Here is a 27,603-nt window from a genome sequence, read left to right as displayed (position 1 = left end):
TCACGTGAAGGGCTTTCATAGAAATCACAGATCAATCCTTATCGCACTGTTTACATTGGCATGTTTTAGTTCTACTAGATTAAACCCAGGTAGAATGTATATTTTCTTCTAACTCTCAACTCCTACTCCATCATAGACCATTCAACAGTAAAGATGTCCTGTCTGTCACATTCAATATAAGTGCTGTATAAGTGATTGAGCTATAAATTGATATCCGGGACCATGATTTCAGTGACACATACAGTAGTAGAAAGGGCAGCAGTTACACAACGTGTGAAACCAGTGTGAAATGGCTAGCTAGTTAGCGGTGCACGCTAGTAGCATTTCAATCGTTGACGTCACTCACTCTGAGACCTTGAAGTACTTGTTTCCCTTGCTCTGCAAACATCATGGCTTTTGTGGAGCGATAGCTAACAATGGTTCGTGCGAAGCAGTTGTTGATGTGGTCAGAGGGTCCCTGGTTCGAGCCCAGGTTGGAGCAAGTAGAGGGACGGCAGCAACACTGTTACATATGGATATTTATAACCATCAAAAGGGCCATCAGAAATACATAAGAAACAACAGCAACGACTGAAGGTTGAGTTCTACAAGTATTTCCATATCAGGCATTTTACTCCACTAGTCAACGGTGGTATTTTGTTTGTAATAATGTTAGGTGCATGTAATATTCTAGTGCATGGGACATATACTATCTATAAATATGACAGAACCTATGGTATCTTCATCACATCACTTTCATTCAGAGATGCATGTCAACTGTGAGAGCTTTCTCTGTTAAAAAGCAGAAATATGCAGTTTTAGCAAGACAAGACAGGCATTCCATTTGTCAATGCTGATTAAAAGAATTGAAAGTCCCCATGACAGAATGTGTACAGTCCCTTAAAAAGCATGCCTACACAGTTACAGTCATCAATTGATGGCTGATTGATGTACGCAAATGGCTTTTCAGACTCCTGTCTTCATGAAGGTGTTTGAAGGGCTTCTCTGGTACAGGCTTGATTATGTCCAGGTAAAGATACATGGTATGTAATGATTCAGGCCAACACCTATACAAGTACTGCACATATGTCTGTTATCATCCTGCCACAGTGGATGGTGGATGAGTAGGCCATGACAGAGTATAGCGCATGACGATCAATATCACTTTTTCAATCACGCTAATGTCTGGCAAAGATCCCAATCATGCAAGTAGCACAGACCACAAGTACCACAACACAAACAAAGCAAACAGAGATCAATGCTGGGGACAAATACTGACACAGAACGTCACAGTAAACCACAACTAGAAGTGTTTTGGCCATGACTTAATAATCATTGACAGTAGAGCAAATTCAGACAATGGTCTTTAAAGCTGGAATCCTTAGTTGCTACACCCATTTTTGGACTTATAAATTAATGATACAGTATATACCCATTGATTCTTGAAAAATCGAACTTGGTAATGCCTCTGAGCTTATTTCAACTGTCCTACTCCATCAGAACCCAAAATACAAGCTTATTTTACGTCAGTGTTTGTAAACCATGTAAATGTAAACAAACACTGTATAGCCTCAAAACATGGTTAAAACTATCATTTTGATATCATGGATGTTCAGTCGTGACTATGAATATGTGAGCGGTTATCTTTCTCCAAGCTCATCCCTCAGCCTTTTACCAAAACACAGGTGGGGTGTCCACTTTGCTGTAGTTTCAATGAAGGATTCCAGCTTTAAAGATGTGTGGGACTGACAGATTGTCCTCTATGATACAAACAGCACCAACACATAACACAAATCCATGCAACTGGTATCATACAGCCGTAGTGGCAGTCAGTCCTGTGGCCTGTATCTCACTGTTAGGGCAGTGTGGAACAGTAAGTATCAGGTACTACAGGTCTAAAAGCAATGACGTCACAATATGTTTTCAGGTACCATCACCGATAGTCCATTTGCTGTTCGTCCTTTGTGCGTGTCCCATTAGTCTGGCAAGCCCTCTATCACCTGTCCTCTCTCCAGCAACGCCCTGACCCTCCTGACACAGGTAGAGGTCAGCTATAAAGTCCTAAAAGACTGCTGGTGTGATGGGGTGCCAGTGCGCTGTCTCCACCTGTCCCTGCCTGCACATGTCCCTCCAGTGTCCCTGTCCTGCCTCCGGGGCCTCGCAGCCAATCAACACACGGCCCAGCATGCTGCTCTTCGTGTAGAGCCGCCCCTGTTGAAAAGATAGATGTTTTGTTGGTTGCTCTCTGACCATATACAGTGAAGTAGTCTGAGACATGTCTTTTGTAGAAAAATAACATACAGATAGTTGTAAGACGCAAATGCACAGAAGATACATTTGATGGAAGACTTGTAACATAATTGAGGATGTAATAAAAAACTGTGGACAAACAAGTAATTACATGATCTGTTATTACATTATCCGTGGTTGCACTCTCCTAATTCTTCACCACTGAGTCATTCCTACCTGCATGATGATGAACTCCAGAGCAAGAGGCAGCTGAGTGATGTCACCAACAGGCAGGTCAAAGAGAAAGGGAGCGTTCCACACAGCGTTGTGTCCCCCCGCCCCTTTGGTCTCCTTCGTACTGATCACCTTCCCATCCTGACGCAGGTTGATGACTACGTAGTGATCTGTAGGGACATGAGAGCAACAATCAATATGAAAAATGGAGAGAGAGAGAGAGCGAGAGAGAGAGGGGAAATGACAGGAGGCCCATCAGTATCTGTAATCTCATAAGGAGCTCAATCAGGGCTGCAGGGGCCTGGGAATATGACTGTGACTAAGGCTGGGACTGGATATGGGATTGTGAGGTTGAGGGCTTGACTGGGGTGGTTCTAAATAATGGCTCAGTGGCTTAAAGCATAGTGCCGGCAACACCAGAGTTGTGTATTGATTCCTGCATGTGTATAACTGTCAATGTCGACAGTTCTATATGTTGCTTGGGATGAAAGCTAAATGGACCTATCATACCTGCTGCTCCTGGCATCCGGGAGAGTTTGGCCAGGTTCTCAGCCTTGCGGACCATCACCTTGATGCGGTGGGCCAGTGTCTGGTACTGCAGCAGAATGAAGAGCTGACCCAGGGCTCGTGGAGCAGCACAGAGCGAACTCTTCCTGCGACCTAACGTCTCCTGGGAACTCATACTCTGGGAGGGGAGAGGCTGAGTTAATAAGAAGAAGAGACGAGCACAGTGTGTTGTTGTTTTATTAAGCACGTTCTTCTTTGTGTCCTGAGGTAACTAAAGTAGAACACACAGCGTAAAAAGAATGACATGTTGTTGCCTCTAAATTATCATCCTTAAGAATCTCGTCTTTTACCCCATGAGGTTTCCATGAGATTCATGACATAAAAAGCACAACGAATCTCATTAGTTGCTTATTTAGAGCCGACAGCACCCTGGGCCCAGACCTAGTGAGCATGCAGCTGTAAGCCTGCCTGTGTTTGTGAGACCAGTGGAGTCTAATGGGAGATCACCCAACAAGGGAGACATCACTTGATCTGTCTCTCAGTCAGTATGTCCCATCAGGCTAAAGCATGACATTGCAGAGTCAAATGCTGAGTAACCTGTAAGTGGGCTGACGAACCCATTGATTCCGGACGTCACAAACTAAAGTGACCATCCTGTCTCTATTCTGCACCAGCTCCAAACCCTGCCACATCAGTCCCTGGCCTCCCACATCATGTCAACAATAGTGTTATGATGCTAACGGGTTACAGTAATATGGCAACTTTCATCTGATCTCATTGCACCACTACAGTACCATTAGAGATCACAACTACATCCTCACACCACCTATCAGCTACCATCTCTCTACTTCTATTCTTTTTCTCATTGGGTGATAACTCATTGAGCTTCATACATGTACAGCATGCATGACATCTCTCTGTGCCTTGCAGCTGAGATCAGAGGTGCCTGCATGCTGCCACCCAGCCTCACGCAGAGATCCACTGATAAGACATGGTGTCTACATAATGTCCATTCATACATCACCATGCTCGCTCAGCCCAGCGCCTGAGGCCTAGCTCTGTCCCTCTCACCCACACCCTCGCCAGCTCAGGCTGTCAGTAATGCCTTCTGGCACAGCCACCACAGCACCACAGAGGACACAGCCCACTGCTCACTGCACTCCACATGTTTGCTCTCCAGTCACAAACTACAATGTCACCATGTCCAACAACAGTGGAAAAGCTGCTAATGGCCCAGACCTTGTTCTGATTAGACTAGCCTGACACATTCCCTCATAGATAAAACACGATATGGACTATTCATAGCCCCAGTGTGTGTAGTTTTTCTGTGCTTAAAGTTAACTGAAAAAAGTGGTCTAAGATGGTGGGGAGATAGATAGTGATTGTGAGGCTATAGTGCCCATAGAAAAATAATGACTATACAGTATATCTATCTTGTTGTTCTATTTCTATGATAGTCCCCTAGGCTTGTAAAATGACGTGTTACCTTTTTCAGCCTACTCCTGGTGGGGGTGAGCTCCCTGGTGTAGGGGACAGTTGTGTCTGGCTCCCAGTCCATCTCCCCACAAGGCATCTCCAGCTCCCCCAGCGCTGTCTCTCTCAGGCCTGAGAAGTCCCTGCTGAACACAGCCAGCCGGAGGGTGCAGGCACGGAGCTCCTCCACAGAGCCCACCTGTAGCACAAGGCTCTGGCACTGTATCTCTGGGCTGAGGCTAAGCCGCCGAGACGCCCCATGCTGGGGTGAGGGGCAGAGCGGGGGCAGGCTGGCTCGTACGAACACCCCACTGCGCCGCCGTGCCGCCCCGGACAGGCCCATGATGTTGGTGGTCAGAGTGCCCCGTGCCGGGGAGAAGAGCAGGGAGAAGTGCAGGAGAGGAGCAGGCTTGGTGGGGATGGATAGGGAGCTGGAGCCGTACTGTGGCTGGGACAGCTCCCCCTGAAGGCCAGTAGACTGCATGGCATTGCCAGGGCTGGTCAGGCGGCTCTGTTCGCTGTACAGGAAGTTGTCACCGGTCACGGTGCAGCGGCGTTCCAGCGCCCGACGGGTCTTGGAGACGAGGCCCAGTTTGGAGATAGAGGGCAGGGAGGCACGGCCATGGCCTGAAGGCTTGTAGTGGGAGGAGGAGGACACACTCGGGGTGCTGAGGCGACGCATGGGAAAGCAGGACCTGGGGGAGGACCTCAGCTGGGAGGAGGACGACCGGGGGCGAGGTTCAAAGGGCAGGGCGGTGAGGTCATCCTCAGAGGGGGAGGAGCTGCTATTGGGGGAGGGGAGGTCCAGGACATCCCCATCTAACTCCTCATACTGCTGCTTGATGGGTAAGGTGCCAGAGGAGGGGGTCAGGGACACGGTAACCCGTTCACACGTGGCTGAGGAAGAGGACAGTGCAGCCTCTTTGTCCTCTGGTGGATGATACTTCCCTCTCCGCCAACACAGTAGACAGCCCAGCACCAGGCAGAAGCAGAAGACTGCCAGACCCACTGCCAGCAGAATCTGCAGGTGGACTGGACACAGGAGGGGTTACGTTTCAATTACATTAGTGACTGAAAAACACAGAGAGTGAAAAAGAGAGCGAGAGAGAGGCCACCATCAATTTTCTCCTATTCATTATGAATCATTGAGCATAATTCTATTTACCTTATTTATTTGCCAATACAGCCCTTAATTTATTATGTTTCTACACCCGTCATCCATTATGAGATTAAACAGGAAATGTTTTGGGTCCTAATCCTAACTAATTGTCCTCTATTGGAAATGGAAATGATGGGCTTTGATTTAAACCAGAACAGCAGACTGAACTGAATGCGGTGGAGACACATTTCCTGCTTTCCTGAGGCTTAGTACATGTGTAGGAGGCGATATCAGCTCTCATCTCATCTCACTTGACTACAGATTTATAAGCAATGTAATTGGGACACCAAGGGATGGTACCCTATTACTTCATTAGTGCACTACTTTTGATCAGGGCCCTAGTCAGAATCAATGCACTATAAAGAGAATAGGGTGCCATTTCAGACACCAAAAAGTAACTTGTCCTGTAACATAAACACTTTGTGACAGACAGTCTCTGACTATGACTCATCCATCAGGCCCAATCTGTTTGATTGAGAATGAGAAGCTCTAAATATATATATATATATATATATCAAGGAGAATGTGAACCAGAGTTCACTCTGATCAAGACTCACCAGGGCATGAGCCATTCAGAGACATTATCATGGCCAGATGGTGGATGGAAAAGATGAAGGCTCTCTACTGTGGACAGTGAGCCGATGATCGTTATCAGGAAAAATATTATTGCCTGGTGTAATTTATTGCACGGGTCCATTTTAGTCATTGCTGAAACACAGCCAGTGATAAGACAGCTACTAGCCTAATATAAAAATTGTTACGCAGTCTGTTACCACAAATGAAATACAGTATGCTTCAAGCTAGTGTTATTAGACAGTACAGGGTCAGGGATGATGTTGTTAGCCAGTTTACATACATCTCTAAAGTGAAGGCAATGCCTCTTATAAAGAACTGCGCCAGCTAATTCCAAGCTAATATGACTACAAGGAAATCTGTTGGTCTCTATAAAGTCAAAAACAGAGAGCAACAGATGTCATGTGTCTCTTTGCATTACATGGCCTGCTAAACCACTAAATATCAAAAAGAGGCATAAAAAGCCCAAATAAAATCAATACTATTTAATACATTATTTTATATAGCAACATGTATGCATTTATAACCAGATGTATATAAACTACACCAGAACATTTCCAATAGTCATTTTTAGCTTACACAATCGAATTTAAATTAAATCCATTAAAAGGTGTACCACATTGTTACTGTATTAGACGTCATCTTCATGCTGTTGGTATTTCCTGCTGTTTGCAACCTGTTGGTCCTCGATGTCTTCATCAAATAATATTTACAAAGCCACGTACAATTGTGTATCTATTAGTATGCAAACTATGCACCACCTTAACAGAAGTTGAATTATAAATTAATAAATTGAGATCTGGTTTTCATAAATTATTAAGCTTGTCATTTGTTTCCATCTTGAGATGAAGACAAGCAAATTCACAATAAGACATAATTCGTATCAATTTAACTTGAATTTCAAAGTACAGCAGAACTGATTAAAATTATAATTACGTTTCTTACCTCCAAGAACATATTGCGTCATTTTTTAGATGTTATTTTTATATTCCACCGACATCAATGTGAACGCGGTTTGTGCGTGAGATCCATTCCCGCTTTATCCTGGGAATTTCCTTAGCACAGTGGGTCACTGCATTGACATGACAGACCGGCCCTTTAAGCCAATCAGAGGAGTCGGTGACTAAGCTTTTATTCCTATTCTATACGTGGGAATCCGTGGGAGGATATGTTGGACTAAAAGTAAACCATTGCTGCTAATTAGCATCGTATATCTTGTTGGCAATATTATCTAATACAAACGTAGCGTGATACAAAAAGCCAGATAAAGTTATTAATGAAGCATCATCTGACATTTAAGACATCAATTCAATAATCATAACCATTAAATAGTGTAGCCTCATTAGAGAATACACACACACTCTGTGTATGACTCACGGAGAAAGACCAAAAGCTGCTCCAAGAAAGCTGTCTTTCCTCAGATCTCACTTATCCTTTATTAAATGGTACAGGCATTTTGCCTACATTGTACCCATTACTTAGAGATTGTCATCTCCAATCATCTGCAACTACCTCTCCCACTCTCTGTCCTGTGTCAACCCCTCCTCATTTCCTTCTCACATACAACATGGACACACACACACACACACACACACACACACACACACACACACACACACACACACACACACACACACAAGCAAACACACACACACACAAACATACAAGCAAACACACAAACACACACACACACACACACACACACACACACACATGCAGTATGATCCCCTTCCTAATGTATCTCCCCCTTGTATAGGGAAAGACAGTGATGAATATCTATTTAAAGTATGCAGGCTCTTGGCTTTGGGCAGAAAATGCCTCCTACTCCTCTTTGTGAAGAAGCTTCCCTGACTCTTTGAGAGGTGGATGAGTAATCATTGTAACAGTCTGCCTGCGTGTGCGTGTGTACGCTTGCGTGTGTTGTCAGTCCCTTTCAGATCTCTTTATTTCTCAATGTAAGACACAGCAAATCCAATTAGTTATCACGTATTCACATGAAGACAATCCATCATGTCATCTTCATATGCCATCACTACTGTCCAGCCTTCTAGACTGCAGTTGCCCAAGCAACTAGTGTACGGTTATTTTAATTTCATAAGAAGATTCCTTCCAACCACATCCACTTTCATGCTCTGTAAACCTTTATGAGGACGAATAGGTCAATATTTCCTTATCTCTAATGACCTCAGTGGAAAGAATGCACAAGCCTGCCTGCTGATGGCAGCACACATCATATGGTTTGAAGTTAGAGTTTGATGGTCTATGAAGCATGTGTGTTGTGCTATGGATATAATCCCTTGAATATGATCACGGCCATATAGTAAAAACACTCAATCAGAATAGATCAACAGAAGAACACTGCCTTGCCTAAAGTATTTTGTGAACTTTTTGAAAAGCGTTTGCGTGGGAGCTAGATAATCTGTTCAGTGAGTACAGATGAATAGGCAGGCATAAATCTAATTCTAACCATTTCAGCTATGTTTAACAGTGTGAGTAAAATGTTTGTTCTTGTTGCACAATCAGCAGAGCTTCCAGACAAGCAGTCACTGTTGTGTGAAAGGTACATCATGCACATTAGAGCAATATCAACAATATTTCAGGTGTTATAAATATCCAGGAGCCTAGTTAATTCAACACTCATACTACCAACTGGGGTAATTTTGATCCCAGAGGCACGTTTTTGATCATAGTCCAAATTCTTCCAAATTTCTTGACTTTGTCAATTAACTTGTTAATAATACATCTAAATCATTGTTTAGTGTTTCTGAATCAAAAATATGCCCCCAAAAAAAAAAAACACAACAAAAAAACAAGTCCTTTGGGGTAATTTTGACACCAGCCAAAAAAACTGAATTCTGCCTAATTTAATAGATAGGAACTTTATTTGAATCTACAGTTAACTGTCAAAATAAAGGAAACGCCAATATAAAGTTTCTTATTAGGGCTTTGGGCGACCACGAGCCACCAGAACAGCGCCTTGGCACAATTATTCAACCAGAAATTCCATAATTTTGAGTTTTGCTGATACTAATACTACTTGATTAAAAATCTAAAAGTATCTGGTTTTAAATGTACTTAAGTATAGTGGTAGAAAGAGTACTCACGTGTCATACTTTAGTAAATGTACAAAGTAAAAGTAAATGCTCTACATCAAATTCCTTATATTAACCAAACCAGACTTTTTTTAAATTATGGACAGACAGGGGCACAATCCTACACTCAGACATCATTTACAAACACAGTATTTGTATTTGTGAGTCTGCCAGAACAGAGGCTGTAGGGATGACAAAACTTTAATATTGATAGGTGCCATAATTCTGTCCTGCTTGAGCATTCTAAATGTAACGAGTACTTTTAGGTGTCAGGGGAAAATGTATTGCGGGAAAAGTACATTATTTTCGTTATGAATGTAATGGAGTAAATGTAAAAGTTGTCAAAAAATATCAATAGTAAAGTAAAACACAGATACCCCAAAAAACGACTTAATAAATAGTACTTAAAAGTATTTTTACTGAAGTACTTTACACCACCGCTCAAACCCCACCTGTTTAGCTACAAAAAAAGATGTACCAGTCAAAAGTTTGGACACACCTACTCATTCCTTATTTTTAGTATTTTCTACATTGTAGAATAATAGGGAAGACATCAAAACTTTGAAATAACACATATGGAATCATGTAGTAATCAAAGAAGTGTTAAACAAATCAAAATATATTTTATATTGAAGAGTCTTCAAAGTAGTAACCCTTTCCCTTGATGACAGCTTTGCACACTCTTGGCATTCTCTCAACCAGCTTTACCTGGAATGATTTTTCAACAGTCTTGAATGAGTTCCCACATATGCTGAGCACTTGTTGGCTGCTTTTCCTTAACTCTGCAGTCCAATTCATCCCAAACCATCACAATTGGGTTGAGGTCTGGTGATTGTGGAGGCCAAGTCATCTGACGCAGCACTCCATCACTCTCCTTCTTGGTCATATAGCCCTTACACAGCCTGGAGATATGTTGGGTCATTGTCCTATTGAAAAACAAAATGATAGTCCCACTAAGCGCAAACCAGATGTTATGGTGTATCACTGCAGAATGCTGTGATATCCATGCTGGTTAAGTGTGCCTTGAATTCTAAATAAATCATAGACAGTGTCATCAGCAAAGCACCGCCACACCATCACACCTCCTCCTCCAAGCTTGACAGTGGGAACCACACATGCGGAGATCATCCATTCACCTATTCTGCATCTCACAAGGACACCGAGGCTGGAACCAAAAATCTCAAATTTGGACTCTCTGACCAAAGGACAGATTTCCTCTGGTCTAATGTCCATTGCTCGTGTTTCCTGGCCCAAGCTTGTCTCTTCTTATTATTGGAGTCCTTTAGTAGTGGTTTATTTGACCATGAAGACCTGATTCACACAGTCTCCTCTGAACAGTTGATGTTGAGAACTCTGTGAAGCATTTATTTGGGCTGGAATTTCTGAGGCTGGTAACTCTAATAAATGTATCATCTGCAGTAGAGGTAACTCTGGGTCTTCCTTTACAGTGGTGGTCCTCATGAGAGCCAGTTTCCTCATAGTGCTTGATGGTTTTTGTGACTGCACTTGAAGAACCTTTAAATGTTCTTGACATTTTCTGAATTGTCTGACCTTCATCTCTTTAAAAAATGATGGACTGTTGTTTCTCTTTGCTTATTTGAGTTGTTCTCAATATAATATGGACTGGGTCTTTTACCAAATAGGGCTATCTTCTGTATACCACCCCTAGAAATTCCACAAATGAAGTTTCATCAAAGCACACCTGTTATTTGAAATGCATTCCAGGTGACTACCTCATGAAGCTGCTTGAGAGAATGCCAGAATGTACAAAGCTGTCATCAAGGCAAAGTGTGGCTACTTTGAAGAATCTCAAATATTAAATATATTTTGGATTCAAAAACGATTTGTTTCCAACATACAACATGTGTAATTTCATAGTTTTGATGTCTTATTCTACAATGTAGAAAATAGTAAAAATAATGAAAAGCCCTGAAATGAGTAGGTGTGTCTAAACTTTTGACTGGTACATATGTCATTTGTTGCTGTTAGAAATCAGTTTGCAAACAATGTAAAAAAATACCAACATGGTCCGTTTTTTGCTTTCTTGAGTAAGGCAGCCCAAAATGCAGGTGTTTCAGCCTAGCTCAGTGCTTTCTGTGGTGGTGGGGCAGCCAGCAGAAAATACAGAGTGTATGGGTTGGTAATATTCTCTAGTTGGGCCGTGATTGGCTCAGTGTTCTGTCATTGATTGGGACATTACGTCACCACAAAATCTACGGGGAGAGCTCGGATATTCAAGCCCCTTGGGTGCTCAAGTTCATTGGCCACAGATAATATTACGTAAAATCTTGTTATGTCTACATTAGCTTTGATTGGACTGACTTTCAAAATCTTAGCTAGCAAGCTAGTAGTCATCATCATGAATCAAGTCAGCAATCTACTGACAAATCTTTTTCAATCCTTGTCATATGAAGAAAATTACGAAGAGAAATTATAGATAAAACCTATCGATGCTCATCGGCCATTGGACATAAACATTACACAAGTTGGAAATCGCAAATTCCACAATGAGTGGTTTGGAAGGAATCAGTGGGTATCTGCAAGCATTGCAAAGCAATCCCTAGCCTGCTATTCAGTGGAGTGGGTGTGTGGTCCAAGTTTGTGTTTAAGGGTCTCTTTCCCAAGCTTAAAAGAATAAACATTCAACATTGGCCATGCTGTCAATCCAGCATGATTTATATTGTGTTCAAAACAACTGGAAACTGGGAACTCTCAGACTTCAGTGAGTTTAAGACAACTGGGAACTATGAAAACAATGAGCTCTGACTGAGAAAATACGTTTTGAACGGTAATCCAACTTGGACTTCCAAGTCGGGAACTCAGGCCTCTTTTTAGAGCTCTGACCTGAAGATCACTGACCTCATAATTCGTCTTTGTTTTTTTCAGAGTTTCCAGTTGTCTTGAACTCACTGAAATCTGAGATTTCCCAGTTCTGGGTTTCCAATTGTCTTGAACTCACTGAAGTCTGAGATTTCCCAGTTCTGGGTTTCCAGTTGTCTTGAACTCACTGAAGTCTGAGATTTCCCAGTTCTGGGTTTCCAGTTGTCTTGAACTCACTGAAGTCTGAGATTTCCCAGTTCTGGGTTTCCAGTTGTCTTGAACTCACTGAAGTCTGAGATTTCCCAGTTCTGGGTTTCCAGTTGTTTTGATCGCGATAGAAGTCATGCTGGATTGACAGCATGGCCAATGTCGAATGTTTATCCTTTTAAGCTATAAATCCAGAGAATGCCAGACGAAGGACCGCCGCACCTCCTTCCTGTTCAAGTGAGCACAGCACAACAAGCACAACAAGGTGAGTCCAAAAATGTATGTATCGGCCATGTATCGTGAGATTTTCCTTCCATCAGCAAGGGCATTGAAGATGAAACGTGGCTGGGTCTTTCAGCATGACAATGATCCCAAACACACCGCCCGGGCAACGAAGGAGTGGCTTCGTAAGAAGCATTTCAAGGTCCTGGAGTGGCCTAGCCAGTCTCCAGATCTCAACCCCATAGAAATCTTTGGAGGGAGTTGAAAGTCTGTGTTGCCCAGCAACAGCCCCAAAACATCACTGCTCTAGAGGAGATCTGCATGGAGGAATGGGCCAAAATAGAAGCAACAGTGTGTGAAAACCTTGTGAAGATTTACAGAAAACGTTTGACCTCTGTCATTGCCAACAAAGGGTATATAACAAAGTATTGAGATAAACTTTTAAAAAAAATGTTTTACATATATTTTTTTTAACCTTTATTTAACTAGGCAAGTCAGTTAAGAACAAATTCTTATTTTCAATGACGACCTAGGAACAGTGGTTTAACTGCCTGTTCAGGGGCAAATATTGACCAAATACTTATTTTCCACCATAATTTGCAAATTAATTAATTAAAAACCCTACAATGTGATTTTCTGGATTTCTTTTCCTCATTTTGTCTGTCATAGTTGAATTGTACCTATGATGAAAATTACAGGTCTCTCTCATCTTTTTAAGTGGGAGAACTTGCACAATTGGTGGCTGACTAAATACTTTTTTGCCCCACTGTATGTAGTAAACAACAATAACGGGTAAAAATAACATGGCTACATACAGGGAGCACCAACACCGAATTGATGTGCATGGGCTTGAGGCAATTGAGCTAGCTATATACATATAGGATGTACAACAGGATAGATAATAGCCTGAGCTGTAGCAGCAGTGTGTGTGTGTGTGTGTGTGTGTGTGTGTGTGTGTGTGTGTGTGTGTGTGTGTGTGTGTGTGTGTGTGTGTGTGTGTGTGTGTGTGTGTGTGTGTGTGTGTGTGTGTGTGTGTGTGTGTGTGTGTGAGTGTGAGTGTGTGTTGGGGTGTCAGTGTAAGTACTGTGTGTGTGTAGAGTCCAGTGGGTGTGCATAGAGTCAGTGCCAGGGAGTTTGTTAAAAGAAGGGTAGCTTGTTTGTAGTCATATAGCTTGAGGGTTGTAGCTGTTCAGGGTTGGTTCCAAACTTGAGTGCACTGGTACCACTTGCTGTGCGGTAGCAGAGGGAACAGTCTATGGCTTGGGTGGCTGGAGTCTTTCAAAATGTTTTTTGGCCTTCCTCTGACACCGCCTGGTATAGAGGTCCTGAATGGCAGGGGCTCGGCCCCAGTGATGTACTAGGCCATACTCACCACCCTCTGTAGTGCCATGCAGTTGCCGTTCCAAGCGGGGATGCATCCAGTCAAGATGCTCTCAATGGTGCAGCTGTAGATCTTTTTGAGGATCTGAGGGCCCATGCCAAATCTTTTCAGCCTCCTGAGGGGGAAGAGGTGCTGTCGTGCCCTCTTCACAACTGTTTGGGCGTGAAAGACCATGTTAATTCCTTGGTGATGTGGACAGAGAGGAACTGCTCCACTACAGAGAGGACTCGCTCCACTACAGCTCCATCGATGTGGACACAAAGGAACTTGAAGCTTTCGAACCGCTCCACGACAGCCCAATCAATGTTTCGTGTAGCCACGATCAGCTCCTTTGTCTTGCTGACAATGGGCGAGAGGTTGATGTCCTGGCACCACACAGCCAGATTTCTGACCTGTAGTCAACGAACAGCATTCTTACATAGGCATTCCTTTTGTCTAGCTGGGTCAATGGGAAAGGGGATATCTACTCAGAGACAACTGAATGCATTCAATTGAAATGTGTCTTCCACATTTAACCTAACCCCTCTGAATCAGAGAGGTGCGGGGAGCTGCCTTAATTGACATCCACATCATCGGTGCCCAGGGAACAGTTGTTGTTGGGGGTTAAACTACCGTGCTCAAGTGCAGAACGGCTGATTTTTCCACTTTGTCGGCTCTGGGATTCGAACCAGGGTGTCTTCACTGGCCCAACGCTCTTAACCGCTAGCCTACATGCCACCCCACTATGGGAGGGCACTGTGGAGTGCAATAGAGATGGTGTCATCTGTGGATCTGTTGGGGCGGTATGCGAATTGGAGTGGATCCAGGGTGTCTGGGATGATGTCGTTGATGTGGGCCATGACCAACCATTCAAAGCATTTCATGGCTATAGATGCGAGTGCTACGGGGTGATAGTCATTTAGGTAGGTTACCTTGGCGCTCTTGGGCACGGGGATTACGGTGGTCTGCTTGAAATGTCAGTGAAGACACTTGCCAGCTGGTCAGTGCATGCTCTGTGTACGTGTCCTGGTATTCCATCTGGCCCCATGCCCTTGTAAATGTAAACCTGTTAAAAGGTCTTAGTCACAACAGCTACGGAGAGCATGATCACACAAGTCGTCTGGAACAGCTCATGCTCTCATGCATGGTTCAGTGTTGCTTGCCTCGAAGCGAGCATAGGAGGCATTTAGCTCATCTAGTAATCTCGCCTTGCTGGGCAGCTCACGGCTGGGTTTCCCTTTGCAATCTGTGAAGGTTTGCAAGCCCTGCCACATCCGTTGAGTGTCAGAGCCGGCATAGCAGGATTCGTTCTTAGTCCTGTATTGACACTTTGTCTGTTTGATGGCTCGCCGGTGCGATTTCCTATAATCATCCCGATTAGTGTTCCGCTCTAACCTTTAGCTGTAATGCCTGTAATCCATGGCTTCTGGTTGGGATATCTACGTACGGTCACTGTGCGGACAACATCGTTGATGCACTTATTCATGAAGCCAGTGACTGATTTGGTAAACTCCTCAACGTTATCGGACGAATCCCAGAACATATTCCAATCTGTGCCAGTGAAAGTCATGGAGCTTAGCATCCACTTCATTGGACAACTTCCATATTGAGCGTATCGCTGTTACTTCCTGTTTGAGTTTTTGCTTGTAAGCAGGAAGCAGGAGGATAGACATATGGTCTGGTTTCACAAAGGGAGGGCGAGGGAGGGCATTGTATGCGTTTCTGTATGTGGAATAAAGGTGATCTAGAGTTTTATCACCTCAGGTTGCACAGGTGACATGCTGATAAAAATGTTGTTTAAAACCTCTTAAGGATCCGGCCCCTTTAAAAAAAAATGTGCCTACCAAAATCTAACTGCCTGTATGTCACGTTCTGTCCATCGTTCGTATGTGTTTTCCTTGTTTTAGTGTTGGTCAGGACGTGAGCTGGGTGGGCATTCTATGTTGTGTGTCTGGTTTGTCTATTTCTATGTTTGGCCTGATATGGTTCTCAATCAGAGGCAGGTGTTAGTCATTGTCTCTGATTGGGAACCATATTTAGGTAGCCGGTTTTGTGGGTGATTGTTCCTGTCTCTGTGTTTGCACCAGATAGGACTGTTTAGGTTTTCACTTTTCTTGTTTTTAGTCTGTTCATGTATAGTCGTCTTTATTAAAAACATGAATAACCACCACGCTGCATTTTGGTCCGCCTCTCTTTCACCAGAAGAAAACCGTTACACTGTAGCTCAGGACTGAAGCAAGGACATGCATATTCTTGATACCATTTGAAAGGGAACCCTTTGAAGTTGGTGAAAATATGACATGAATGTAGGAGAATATAACACATTAGATCTGGTAAAAGACAACACAAAGAAAAAACATGCATTTTTTGTATTTTTCTGTACCATCATCTTTGAAATGCAAGAGAATGTATTATTCCAGCCCAGACGCAATTCAGATTTTGGCCACTAGTGTATGTGCAATGTTTTAAACTGATCCAATGAACCATTGTATTTCTGTTCAAAATTTTGTATCAAGACTGCCCAAATGTGCCCAATTGGTTTATTAATACATGTTCATGTTCATAACTGTGCACTCTCCTCAAACAATAGCATGGTATTCTTTCACTGTATTAGCTACTGTAAATTGGACAGTGCTGTTAGATTAACAATAATTTAAGCTTTCTGCCAATATCAGATATTTCCGTGTCCTGAGAAATGTTCTTGTTACTTACAACCTCATGGTAATCGCATTAGCCTACGTTAGCTCAACAGTCCCGCGTGGGACCCACCAATCCTGTAGAGGATAACGGATTTCAGTTTCCTTGCATTAAAATCACCAGCCACAACAAACGTTGCCTCTGAATGTGCATTTTCTTGTTTGACTCTTTTCAAAGTCCACAAAGTAGTTGTTTTGGCTGACCCATGCTGAGTTGCTCCATTCCACAGCTGAAATAATCGCTCATTCAGTGAAGTGGCAGGTGCTCCGGGCCATTATGGCGATGTGATGTGGATATCCCGATGACTTCTCAACAATACCCTCTTTCTATTCTGTAATCTCCCCAGGACTGTAATCCCTTCTCCCTTGCAGAGAGGGGGAGGCTGGTGGGGTGGTGTAGGCACAATACCAATGAGCCAAGTGTCAGTGAAGAGAGACTTGTTCGTCCTGCAGTTTTTATCTCTGGTCAGGTTTCTCTCATAACTGCAGTCTTGTCCCAGCTCCCAACTCTCCCCACTCCATGCCCAATACACACACACACGGTCAGCACAATTCCCCCTCCCTTTCTTTTGTGACCTGCAAGCTGTCACTTCCATTAGCAAGTTCCGGTCTGCGGACTGAAGAGATGTACCCTTACTCACTCTGCTGCAAACCACCTGCACACACTTTCTCACTGCCATTCAGAGAATCAGTGGACTCTTCACTGGCCAATTACTGCTTCACTGGCCAATTACTGCTATGGAATACAATTTGTGTGTGTGTGTGTGTGTGTGTGTGTGTGTGTGTGTGTGTGTGTGTGTGTGTGTGTGTGTGTGTGGAAAAGAGGGGGTATAGCAGTTCAATGTCTTCTGTATTGTCCACATATAGGAATGTGATAATATGATCCAGAATATCAAGTCTTTCATATCTTGTAGGACTACTTTATGAACAATGCTGCAATGCTGGCTGCTGTTCCATTCCACTCCACATTATATCCAGATCCAAATGGCACAATATTTTAAATGGAGATACACTGAGTGATAGAATATTCTAATGATTGTGTCCACAGTCAGTTTAAAAGAAAACATGTTTACAGGTGGGGAAAACCCTCAAACCTATATCATGTTATCCAAGTACTGTAACATCAAACTGAGAGATGCAGGGTCATCACTAAGCTGGGATAATGCTGCCATCTATTGGTCAGCAGTAAAAAAAAAAAAAAAACTATTTTACCCCACAAACAAATACAAACATGGATGTTTCCCTCTGAGGAAATACTGGTTCACTTACTCCTTTGACCCACTAAAAGGCTCATTGTTGTTTAGAGGGGAAAGGAAACACTTTAGGAAGTAAAGCTAAGCAAAGAGATGTATTCAATCCACTAATATTAAGCGTGTGCATTTAACATAGAAACATCTTTATTTTTTGTATTTTGATCTTGAACAACGTTTATTAGGTATGAGTAGTGACGTAGAGCTAGTGATGTAGAGAATTGTCATAGTAATGACTGGTGCCAATGTCTCATTGGAAGTAATAAGCAAAATGTGAGATGCTTTTGAGGCAATTTATTGTTCAGGCAATTTATTGTTCAGAATAAAAAAATATGTATTGTATTTTAACAGCAACAGTTCCAATCTAGACTTTCTTTGAACAATAATTTCTACAGTAAGATGTACAGTAGGCCTGATAATTTTTCATCTGTAATGTTACTTAGAGTTGCACTATCAAAAAGCCTGTGTGTGGGTGCTGTTACTCATCTGTGTGATGTGATCAATCTGTTTATTCCAGTTCAGAATGAAAATGATTTATTGTATTTTAACAGCAACAGTTCCAACCTAGACAGATATGTAAGAGTGTTTTTAATGGGGGGAAATAAACATGAATAGATATTTAATTTAATTCTTATTTATTTTTTGTCTATATTGCATTTGTTTTAGACATAAGAGCAATGAAATGTACTGATATTTATGTATAGTTGCATATTTTCCTAAGTTTGGGTCCCAGGAAAACACAGAATTTCTCATTTGGGTCCCAGGCTGAAAATGTTTAAGAACCCCTGGTCTAGACTAGTCTAGCCTTCTCTGAAAATAGGCTAATATGGGTAGTCAATCAAAAATATTACTGAGTGAAGTATGTTTCACTACAGAACAATTAAGCTACTTTGAGGCTACTGTACTTGATTGAAAATTGAAGACAAGACTAGATGGAAGACCAGACTGTATCTATACAGAAAAGATTAGACTGTTCTCATAGACTAGACGTAGCATAGTAAAAGTAAGACTAGATGGAAGACCCGACTCTATCTATACAGACCCCACCCTTGTGTTGTATGCTAAATCAACGTGCCTACCGTTTCAAGTAATTCATTGCGGAGAGACTCAGAAAAGTATGTGTCCGCTCGCGCTCTTTGCGGTCTTTTTAGGACAATTCATTTTTTCGGTGAAAGCTTCGACCCTTACCCACAAACCGAGAGTGACATTGACAGACAAAGGTAAAGTAAGCTTTTTCTTTTAAATCAATAGTACAAGTATTGAATGACGACAGCAGGGTTGAATGATCAGGGCTATTAGGAGTCGATGTATATTCAATAACTACTAAAAGTGTATTGAGTCCACAATAGCCAAAGGGGTCGATTTATATTCAATACTAAACCATTTGGAGGAAAAGTGTATTGAGTCCACAATAGCCAAAAGGACTCGACTCTCTTTGAGTTCTCTTTCTCTCTCTTGATTTGGAACTGCTATCAAAGACCCGACTGTTCTCATAGACTAGACGTAGCATAGTAAATGTAAATCCGGGACACTCAAATTAGTACGTTATATATGTTATGTTTGGTATGATTACACAAGACCAATGTCGATTTTTGCAGTGATGTAAAAACACTTTAAAGTACTACTATTACTTTTGGGTATCTGTACTTTACTATTGATATTTTTGACGAATTTAACTTCACTACATTCATAAAGAAAAGTATGTACTTTTTACTCCATACATTTTCCCTGACACCCAAAAGCACTCGTTACATTTTGAATGCTTTGCAGGAAAGAAAATAGTAAAGTTCACACACTTATCAAGAGAACATCCCTGGTCATCCCTACTTCCTCTGATCTGGCGAACTCACTAAACATAAATGCTTTGTTTGTAAATTATATCTATGTGTTGGAGTGTGACCCTGGCTATCCATAAATACAAATACATTTCAAAATTGTGCCGCCTGGTTTGATTAATATAAGTATTTTTTAAAATTATTTATACTTTTCCCTTTCCTTTTGATAGTTAAGTATATTTTAGCAACTACATGTACTTTTGATACTTAGGTACAGTACCCGTTAAAAGTTTGGATATGTAACTGATGTGAAACGGCTAGCTAGTTAGCGGTGGTGCGCACTAAATAGCGTTTGGATAACGATGCTTCGTGGGTGACTGCTGTTGATGTGAGTAGCTACCGGAAGTGTTATTGATCCAATGGGTTGCTTTAGCATTAGCTTGCTGACGAAAATGGCAGTTTAATAAAATAATGAACAGTATTTCAATCTTCTCGATTCACCTTTCATCATTTCGTGATGATTAGAAGTACAACGATATATTCCATCCCTGGATTGAAGTATACTGTGACGGGCTCTGGCTGTCCACATTCTGACATAGTACCGTTCCGACTCAAGGGAGAGAAATGAAAGAGTAGGATCCTTTTTGCGCTTCTCCAAAAGTACAATAACATGAACCATATTTCATACCTTTGTCATTAGCCAACTCTGGTAAGGAACACAAACTATTTATACAAGCCTACATTAATACTGAGCTTGAACATGTTTAATGAGGAATGTCCATCATACAGCCTATCACAGTGGTGAGATACAAGGACAGCAGGCCTATCCTTAATATAATATGGAAATATGCTATGCTACGGTAAAGTTAGAAGGATAAACTCATCTGGCAGAACGTGAATCATTAACCCTATTCAAATTCAGTCACTTATTTTATTTAACTCTGGCAATGTCAGTATATACTGTGTGAACAAAACATTAGGAACACCTGCTCTTTCCATGACATAGCTTTCACCTGGTCCGTCATAAGGATCAATCGTGGTTTCTAAGAAGTTATCCTAGTTCCAGAGTGTAATCTCAATGAGCACAGTTTTTGCATGAACACATATTTGCTTAATGATTTATATCTCTGTGTCCTCAGATGTGAGCTTCCTAAGAATCCACCTGTCTGGGAATAACAGCCGTATAGAGCTCCTGCAGGGCCCTCAGGACAACATAGTATATGCTACAGACCACATAAACCTGTTCCAGACAAACTTCAACAGTTCTAAGACCTCTAGAATGCTAGTATGCCTGAGTTACATACCCTTACTGCAAACCATACTTGTATATTGTGTTGCTTTGTATTGATTTAGCTCTATTCAGGTTGTGCTCTAAGTAGGATTGTCCAATACAGTTGCTGTAATGTAAATGATTGTAATAACAGAGGGAGGGATATTGATATTTTACTTTAAATATTTAGCTAAACAGTCCTTCCCCTCTTACATGCTGTGGACTAGATTATGTTGAAATGGATGTATTGAACATTGTACTCTACTTGTACAGATGTAAGATCTTACTTTGATCACTATTTTGTTGCTGCACAGCAAGAAATGCAAACTTGTAGTATATTCAATGTTTAAATAGGCTTTTAAACTTTGTAATATCACTTTAAAATGTCACTTGATTTACCCTAACAAAAATGTATCAATGCCTACAAAAAATGTCCATTAATTATAATCCACATGTCCTGTTGTATTAAACTCGCTCAAATGAAGGTCCTACATCTGTACATCTGTACCTGTACAATCTTTTTAATGATTTTAATTTTTTGCCTTTGCAGAGTCCTGTGTTTCGAGAGGAATGTAGAAGTAATGATTCCACATCACCAGTGAGTTTCTGAAAAGATGAGAGGATGTTGGTTTTATAGCATAGTTCATTACTAAAGTTGCACATATTTGGTTTACAACCATGTAACACAGTTCTGTTTCATCCTTCAGGACTGTCACTATAACATCACTGTTTTACACAAGACTCACGATCCAAACCAACTGTTCCTGTGTGGAACCAATGGACAACAACACACATTGTGCTGTTACATGGTATGGGAAATACTTTTCATTATATAAATATACAGGACTTTTCATGATACCATTTTGCCATTGGCATGTTAACACAAAACGATTCCACTGTAGAACCCATCAGACGACCCATTTAACTGCACTCGATCCAAGGCCATCCAAAACATTCAACAACACATAAATGAAACAGAGCCATCACTCCTCATTGGTGAGGAAAATGTCTAATTGGAAAACATTACCCTATAATATGACCTAATGTTCATGAGTGGTTATTGAGCTAATGTGTTGTGTCTCCAGGTTCTTCTGGAGTAGAGGAGTTCTACTCCACTCACTCAGGCACAGAGGGTTCCGTGGGGATCAACAGGTTCGGGAAGAACAGACTATGGACAGACAACAGTGGAACAGGTTTGGAGCAGGGCGGGAGAACAAGACATGGCCTGACATGGTTTTGCATAGTACTGTATATCTGATCAGACTGTCCATGGACTGTCATTATTTCTCCTGTTCTTTTCCTTAGAACAGAGATATGTGAGTTTGGTGGCTAGCGGGCAGAGAGAGGATCGTCTGCAGGACAGACTATATGCTTTCTACATAGAGAAGAACCGACACCCGCGTTTGGACTCTGATCTCTGGGTTCCCCGGGTTGCTCAAGTCTGCATGGTAAGCACCACAGGAGGTTGGTGGCACCTTAATTGGAGAGGACAGGCTTGTGGTAATGACTGGGAGGAATCAGTGGAAGGGTATTAAATACACCAAACACATGGTTTCCAGGTGTTTTAATGCCATTCCATTTGCTCCGTTCCGGCCATTATTATGAGCCGTTCTCCCCAGCAGCCTCCACTGGTAAGCACTACATAACTGTAGAGCATGAATCATGCCTGCACTGTATATAATCATCAGTGTTGCAGTTTAGTTCAGAACATCTTTGTAGCTCTTTCATATGCGGTACCACTCCATTTCTGCCCATTTAAGCCCTTAATTAAGACTAATTCCATCGGGGGGCTCCTTGAGTGGTGTGTGCACTGCCCACTGTGATTATATTAACATGTCTGTGGTTGCATGTGTGTTCCAGGCCGATCGTGGAGGACCTAAGGGTTATCTGCAGTTCAGGTGGACCTCCAAGCTGAGTGCCAGGCTCTTCTGTGGATACCAAGACAGCAGGCTGTCCTTCACCCAGCTAGTGGACGTGAACACTGTTCTGGCAGAGAGGTGGCAGGATACCAGGGTCTATGCACTCTTCAGGAATGGCTGGTAGGACGACATACTGTATGTAGATAGATCATAATGGACCTTAGTAACATACACAAATCATCAATAACATCACAACAGGCGCTGGTAACAGGGACTCATAGTACAGTTTATGACATGAAGTTGCAGTTCCGTTAAGAAAATAAATCAAATTTGAAAGAGAAAAAAAATAAAACTGAAAGTGACACAACGATTAAGAAAACCAAAATGTCATAGTCTTTGTTTTGTTCTTATCACCATGGAAGTTTGGGTTGTGCTTCCCCTCTCCCCTTTTTTGATCTCGAGAGTCAGCTGTTTCACTGAAAGCAGAAGTCGTGAAACATTACGAAAGAGACCTTTAGTAAGGGGTTAGTTGAAACTTGCTGTGCTCTGTGTCTACCCCTAGGGGTATGAGTGCTGTATGTGTCTACACCGTAGAAGATATTGACCACATCTTTAAAACCTCCAACTTCAAGGGACACACGGGGTCCATCCCAATCCCACGTCCTGGGAAGGTATGCTCAACAATATGACTTTCTAGTCAGCTCTACTCCTTTACTCTGCATGTTTACTATATTGGACTGTATTCTGTGTATGTCTTTGTATGTTGAAGTATACATACAAGTGTCCATCCTCTTGTAGTGTGTTGAAGACAGTACTAGACTCCCCATGGAAGTCCTCAAGATGGTGGACAAGGTTTCAGAGATGAAGGAGGGGGTCACCAGTAAGCCTCTCCTGGTCACTCACCACTATTACCACCACATCCGCGTGGACAGAGTCCAAGGCAAAGGGAATGTCCTGTTTCTGTCTCTAGGTGAGAAGTTTTGATCTCTAGACGATGAATCAGAAATGATCGGTCTGAAAGGAATGATGGGAAACCTTATGTTTGGAGACCTTTAACATAGACCTCTTATGACCCAGCAGCAAGTGATGATAGGGAGCCGTATTGTGTATACGTACAGCATATTTATAGGAATGTGGATGAGGTGAGAACATTTCCATCTTATACTCACACCAGTTTTAAGAGACAGAGGCTTTCAGAAGGTTGAAATACTATTGACCGTACATGGGTGTAAAGTGATCCTTTTTTTCATGCTGACTACCTGACACTGATCTTTTGTAAGGTGTAAAAAAGGCCTGTCTGAGCGGTTTATTTTTTAGTTTAAAAAGATAACTAAGCGGAAGTATACTCTTATCACACTGTGCTGGGAAACCAGAGATGCAGTTAATTTCCCATCATTGGCACATAGACTTATTCAAACAACCCTAACTTGAGATTCACGTTTGCACAACATTTTGTAGGTTGTGGTTAGCGTCAAGAGAAGTACAATCCAAACATGAGACTGATGAATGTAATTGAAGTACAGTATCAGAAGCATTACTGGAGCAATAGTCATAGATACTCATAGATATGTGTCCTTAGGGCGAGTCTATGCCTCACCATGCATCTGTACTGTGAGTGGTGTAATATGACTGGAGGATGTCTCAACATTATGTTGAAACATGAACTATTGTGTGTGTGTTATGCTTAAATGACTGTTGACATTTCTTACACAACTTTCTTTTGTAATGTTTGACTCTCACTCATAACCTCAATGATCGATAACTGCTGTTTGACACACTGTGTGTGTGTGTGTGTGTGTGTGTGTGTGTGTGTGTGTGTGTGTGTGTGTGTGTGTGTGTGTGTGTGTGTGTGGTGTGTGTGGGGGCGCGTGTGTGTGTGTGTGTGTGCGTGTCTACACTAGGGAATGGAGGGATTCATAAGGTTCTGGAGAGGGATGGTCATGCCTTCGTCATCGCTGAGTTACAACCTTTTAACTACAGAGCACACATCCTCAGTATGATGTTGCACTCCTCCACGGTGAGTCAAGGAACACAGCCCACACCGAAACATCCCCACAGATGCAACAGTGGTAATAAGGAAACATGGAGTGGAATAGACAATAGTCAAAGAGATCTCTTTCAAACCACGTTTATATCTCTCTAATAATATTGTAAAATAAGTGGTGTTCTTATTGTAAATCAGCAACTTTCTTCTGCAGTCAACAGTCATTGTTTGAGTACTTCCTACAATATTAGGTTCTAGATAGCACCTTTTTTCCAAAGAGTGTACTAATGTTCTTGTGGTGTTGTGTTCCAGGGGAAGCTGTATGTGGGCTCCAGCAGAGAGCTGGTTCAGATTGACCTGGGCAGCTGTGAGCAGTATGGAGCCCAGTGTGAAGACTGTGTCCTGGCCAGAGACCCTTACTGTGGCTGGGATGGCCATCACTGCACCACAGCAACAAAGTAAGACCAAACACAGCCCGCTTGCAGTTTATAGCATCCACTATATAGATATTTAATGGTAGTGATTCAAAAACAGATTTTTCATGAATGGTTTCCTCTCTGTGGTTTCCTGTCAGCCTTACAGTTTATTTGGAACACTTCATAGTGTTTGTCAAAAATGCTAATATAGAGTGGTGCATTATTTTGGCCATTATACTAGACCTTATTTTCCATCAGTTCAGTTCAACATGGCCAGAGCCAGTTTTTCCAGAATTATGTAAACACACATGGCCCTTGTTCAAACAAATGTGGTGTCAGATGAGGCCTTGAAAACAAACAAAATATACTTAAAACAAGTGTGGTGTCAGATAGAGGCCATAAAAGAAAACAAAATATACTTCATTTGATTAAACATAACATACAAGTCTGTCTGCAGTGTGTGTCAGTGGGAAGTGTTAGTTCTCACTTCCTCACTCTGACCTTCTGTTAAAAGTATACTACACTTCCTCCTCTACACTCCCCCAACACATGCCACACACACACACACATGCTACACACACACACATGCTACACACACACGATACTACACACTACCTGTTGTGTCGTCAAATGCTCTATGCTCTGTTGGTGTGATACTATGTGTTTTCAGTTCATCTTTGCATTTTCAAATAACTATCACTGCCAACCACAAGGTAGACACTCTACTGGCCCATAAACAGGAATAAGCAACCTCTGAGTGAAAATAGACATTCACTATTTTCTGGTTGAGTTGCTTGTTGAGACTCCTTAACTCATATGTGCTTGTCTTTTTACAGTAAGACAATTCAGGATGTGGAGAACGGGAACCATCAGGTATGCAGCAACATATCCAGAGGAGGTACTGCAAGTAAAGGTGTGTAGTGTGTTACAGCCACCCTTGTATAAATACAAAACCATTTATTATGACCATGTACTATAATAAAGGATGGAAACCACCCACAATGGTTAGCTATGGAAGTCTAAAAAGCTATGTTTTGCTCTTAGTTTACGTTCTAAGGTCATCAAGTGGCGCTGCAGATGGAATCAGAGTTTCTCAATCTTCAAAGTACTTCCTCCATTGCCCAACCTTGTCCAGCCACGCTGAGTACAGCTGGAGGCACCATGGCAACAACACAGCAACACCGTGCATCTCCAGAGGGTCAGAGCACCAGTGTCTCCTGCTAATAGAGAGCATGGGCCCTGAGCAGCAGGGAACATACAGCTGTGTGTCTGAGGAGAGGGGCTACCACAGGACCCTGGTGCAGTACCAGTTACAGCTGGACAGTGGGGGCTCAGGCCTGGCCTCTCACCGCCTGCCCTGTCTTGGTCTGGGTCTGGTACTAACACTGGTCCTGACTTTGCTCTGCTAGCATCAGCTCTATGGACTCTTACCCCAGCCCTATGACCAAGCTGACTTGACTTGGACATCCCTGCACTTGTACTTTTGTCTTCCTTACACCCAAGCTACCTCAAGAATAGTTCATGACAGTCAATGTCTGAGCCATTTCGCTGAGCCGTTTCCTGTTACTTTCACAATCAATTGGTAAAAAACAGAATGCTGTACAAGTTAAAGCTACTGCACTTTTGCGGAGTTAAGGATTTATTGGCCTTATGCATTTTATAATCATGCTACGTTATCCAATATGGAACTTTTCAGGGGTTTAAAATATTTAATGTGAAAATCTGAATGTACAGTATATATAGCAAAAGCAGACTTAAATTTGTTACATTTTAGAAATCAATGTTTTAATTAACTCCCAACTTTCTTGCTAACAGCATGATGGTTGTAAATATATACAGTACCAGTCAAAAGTTAGGACACACCTACTCATTCAAGGGTTTTTCTTTATTTTTACTATTTTCTACATTGTACAATAATAGTGAAAACATCAAAACTATGAAATGACACATTTGGAATTATGTAGTAACCTAAAAAGTGTAAAACAAATAAACTCAGCAAAAAAAGAAACGTCCTCTCACTGTCAACTGCATTTATTTTCAGCAAACTTAACATGTGTAAATATTGGTATCAACATAACATTAAACAAGAAGACATAAGCTGAACATGTTCCGCAGACATGTGACTAACAGAAATTGAATAATGTGTCCCTGAACAAAGGGGGGAGGGTTAAAATCAAAAGTAACAGTCACTATCTGGTGTGGCCACCAGCTGCATTAAGCACTCTCCTCCTCATGGACTGCACCAGATTTGCCAGTTCTGAGATGTTCTTTCTGAGATGTAGCCATTATTTACTATTTTACACCTAGGGTTACTATACATAACGTTAACCCATTTTATAAGAGATTCTCCAAAATGTAAATATTCCGGGATCAGGTGCATTTTGCAGTTCAAGATCAAGCAAACGTAGCAGAATTCAAAGTTGGGCTTTACAACATGCAAAAAGGTAGGGCGCTTCGGTCTAGAAATGACTGGAGGGATTAAACTAGCAAAAGAGTGG

At 42.0% G+C, this 27,603-nt stretch overlaps 2 protein-coding genes across 3 annotated transcripts; one reads left to right on the top strand and one right to left on the bottom strand.

Annotated features, from left to right (window-relative positions):
• Nucleotides 1-500: 500 nt before the first annotated feature.
• Nucleotides 501-7,239, bottom strand: LOC118379016 (synaptotagmin-5-like). Its single transcript, XM_035766022.1, has 5 exons — nt 7,100-7,239; nt 4,436-5,454; nt 2,953-3,127; nt 2,446-2,612; nt 501-2,190 (listed from the first exon to the last, which is right to left on the bottom strand). The coding sequence occupies exons 1-5, from the start codon at nt 7,119-7,121 to the stop codon at nt 2,041-2,043; spliced, it is 1,533 nt and encodes a 510-aa protein (XP_035621915.1). The 5' UTR covers nt 7,122-7,239; the 3' UTR covers nt 501-2,040.
• An 11,478-nt stretch (nt 7,240-18,717) lies between these two features.
• Nucleotides 18,718-27,117, top strand: LOC118379015 (semaphorin-7A-like). 2 transcript variants are annotated; one of them, XM_035766020.2, is made up of 14 exons: nt 18,718-19,021; nt 20,716-20,861; nt 21,397-21,444; nt 21,554-21,655; nt 21,749-21,842; nt 21,932-22,039; nt 22,152-22,294; nt 22,707-22,885; nt 23,268-23,376; nt 23,504-23,675; nt 24,607-24,722; nt 25,002-25,147; nt 25,942-26,018; nt 26,150-27,117. In XM_035766020.2, exons 1-14 carry the CDS (start codon nt 18,919-18,921, stop codon nt 26,512-26,514), a joined length of 1,908 nt encoding a protein of 635 aa, XP_035621913.1. In that variant the 5' UTR covers nt 18,718-18,918; the 3' UTR covers nt 26,515-27,117. The 2 variants fall into 2 exon arrangements, with proteins under 2 accessions (XP_035621913.1, XP_035621914.1); XM_035766021.2 differs by lacking the exon at nt 18,718-19,021 and adding an exon at nt 19,942-20,285.
• The last annotated feature ends 486 nt before the right edge of the window (nt 27,118-27,603 follow it).

Source organism: Oncorhynchus keta, chromosome 2 (genome assembly GCF_023373465.1).
Source record: "Oncorhynchus keta strain PuntledgeMale-10-30-2019 chromosome 2, Oket_V2, whole genome shotgun sequence".
Classification (NCBI taxonomy): Eukaryota; Metazoa; Chordata; class Actinopteri; order Salmoniformes; family Salmonidae; genus Oncorhynchus; species Oncorhynchus keta.
Note: the sequence above shows the minus strand (reverse complement) of the source record. Positions and strands in the feature narration are given on the sequence as shown.

What these genes read in the sequence shown, in the direction of transcription:
- LOC118379016 (XM_035766022.1), bottom strand. Translation starts at nt 7,121, where the DNA reads ATGACGCAATATGTTCTTGGAG. An exon ending in CCGGATGCCAGGAGCAGCAG is followed by an intron (nt 2,613 to 2,952) that starts GTATGATAGGTC and finishes ATGTCCCTACAG; the next exon opens with ATCACTACGTAGTCATCAAC. An exon ending in TGGAGTTCATCATCATGCAG is followed by an intron (nt 2,191 to 2,445) that starts GTAGGAATGACT and finishes TCTTTTCAACAG; the next exon opens with GGGCGGCTCTACACGAAGAG.
- LOC118379015 (XM_035766020.2), top strand. Translation starts at nt 18,919, where the DNA reads ATGTGTCCGCTCGCGCTCTTTGCGGTCTTTTTAGGACAATTCATTTTT. An exon ending in GACAGACAACAGTGGAACAG is followed by an intron (nt 22,040 to 22,151) that starts GTTTGGAGCAGG and finishes TCTTTTCCTTAG; the next exon opens with AACAGAGATATGTGAGTTTG. An exon ending in CACTGCACCACAGCAACAAA is followed by an intron (nt 25,148 to 25,941) that starts GTAAGACCAAAC and finishes GTCTTTTTACAG; the next exon opens with TAAGACAATTCAGGATGTGG.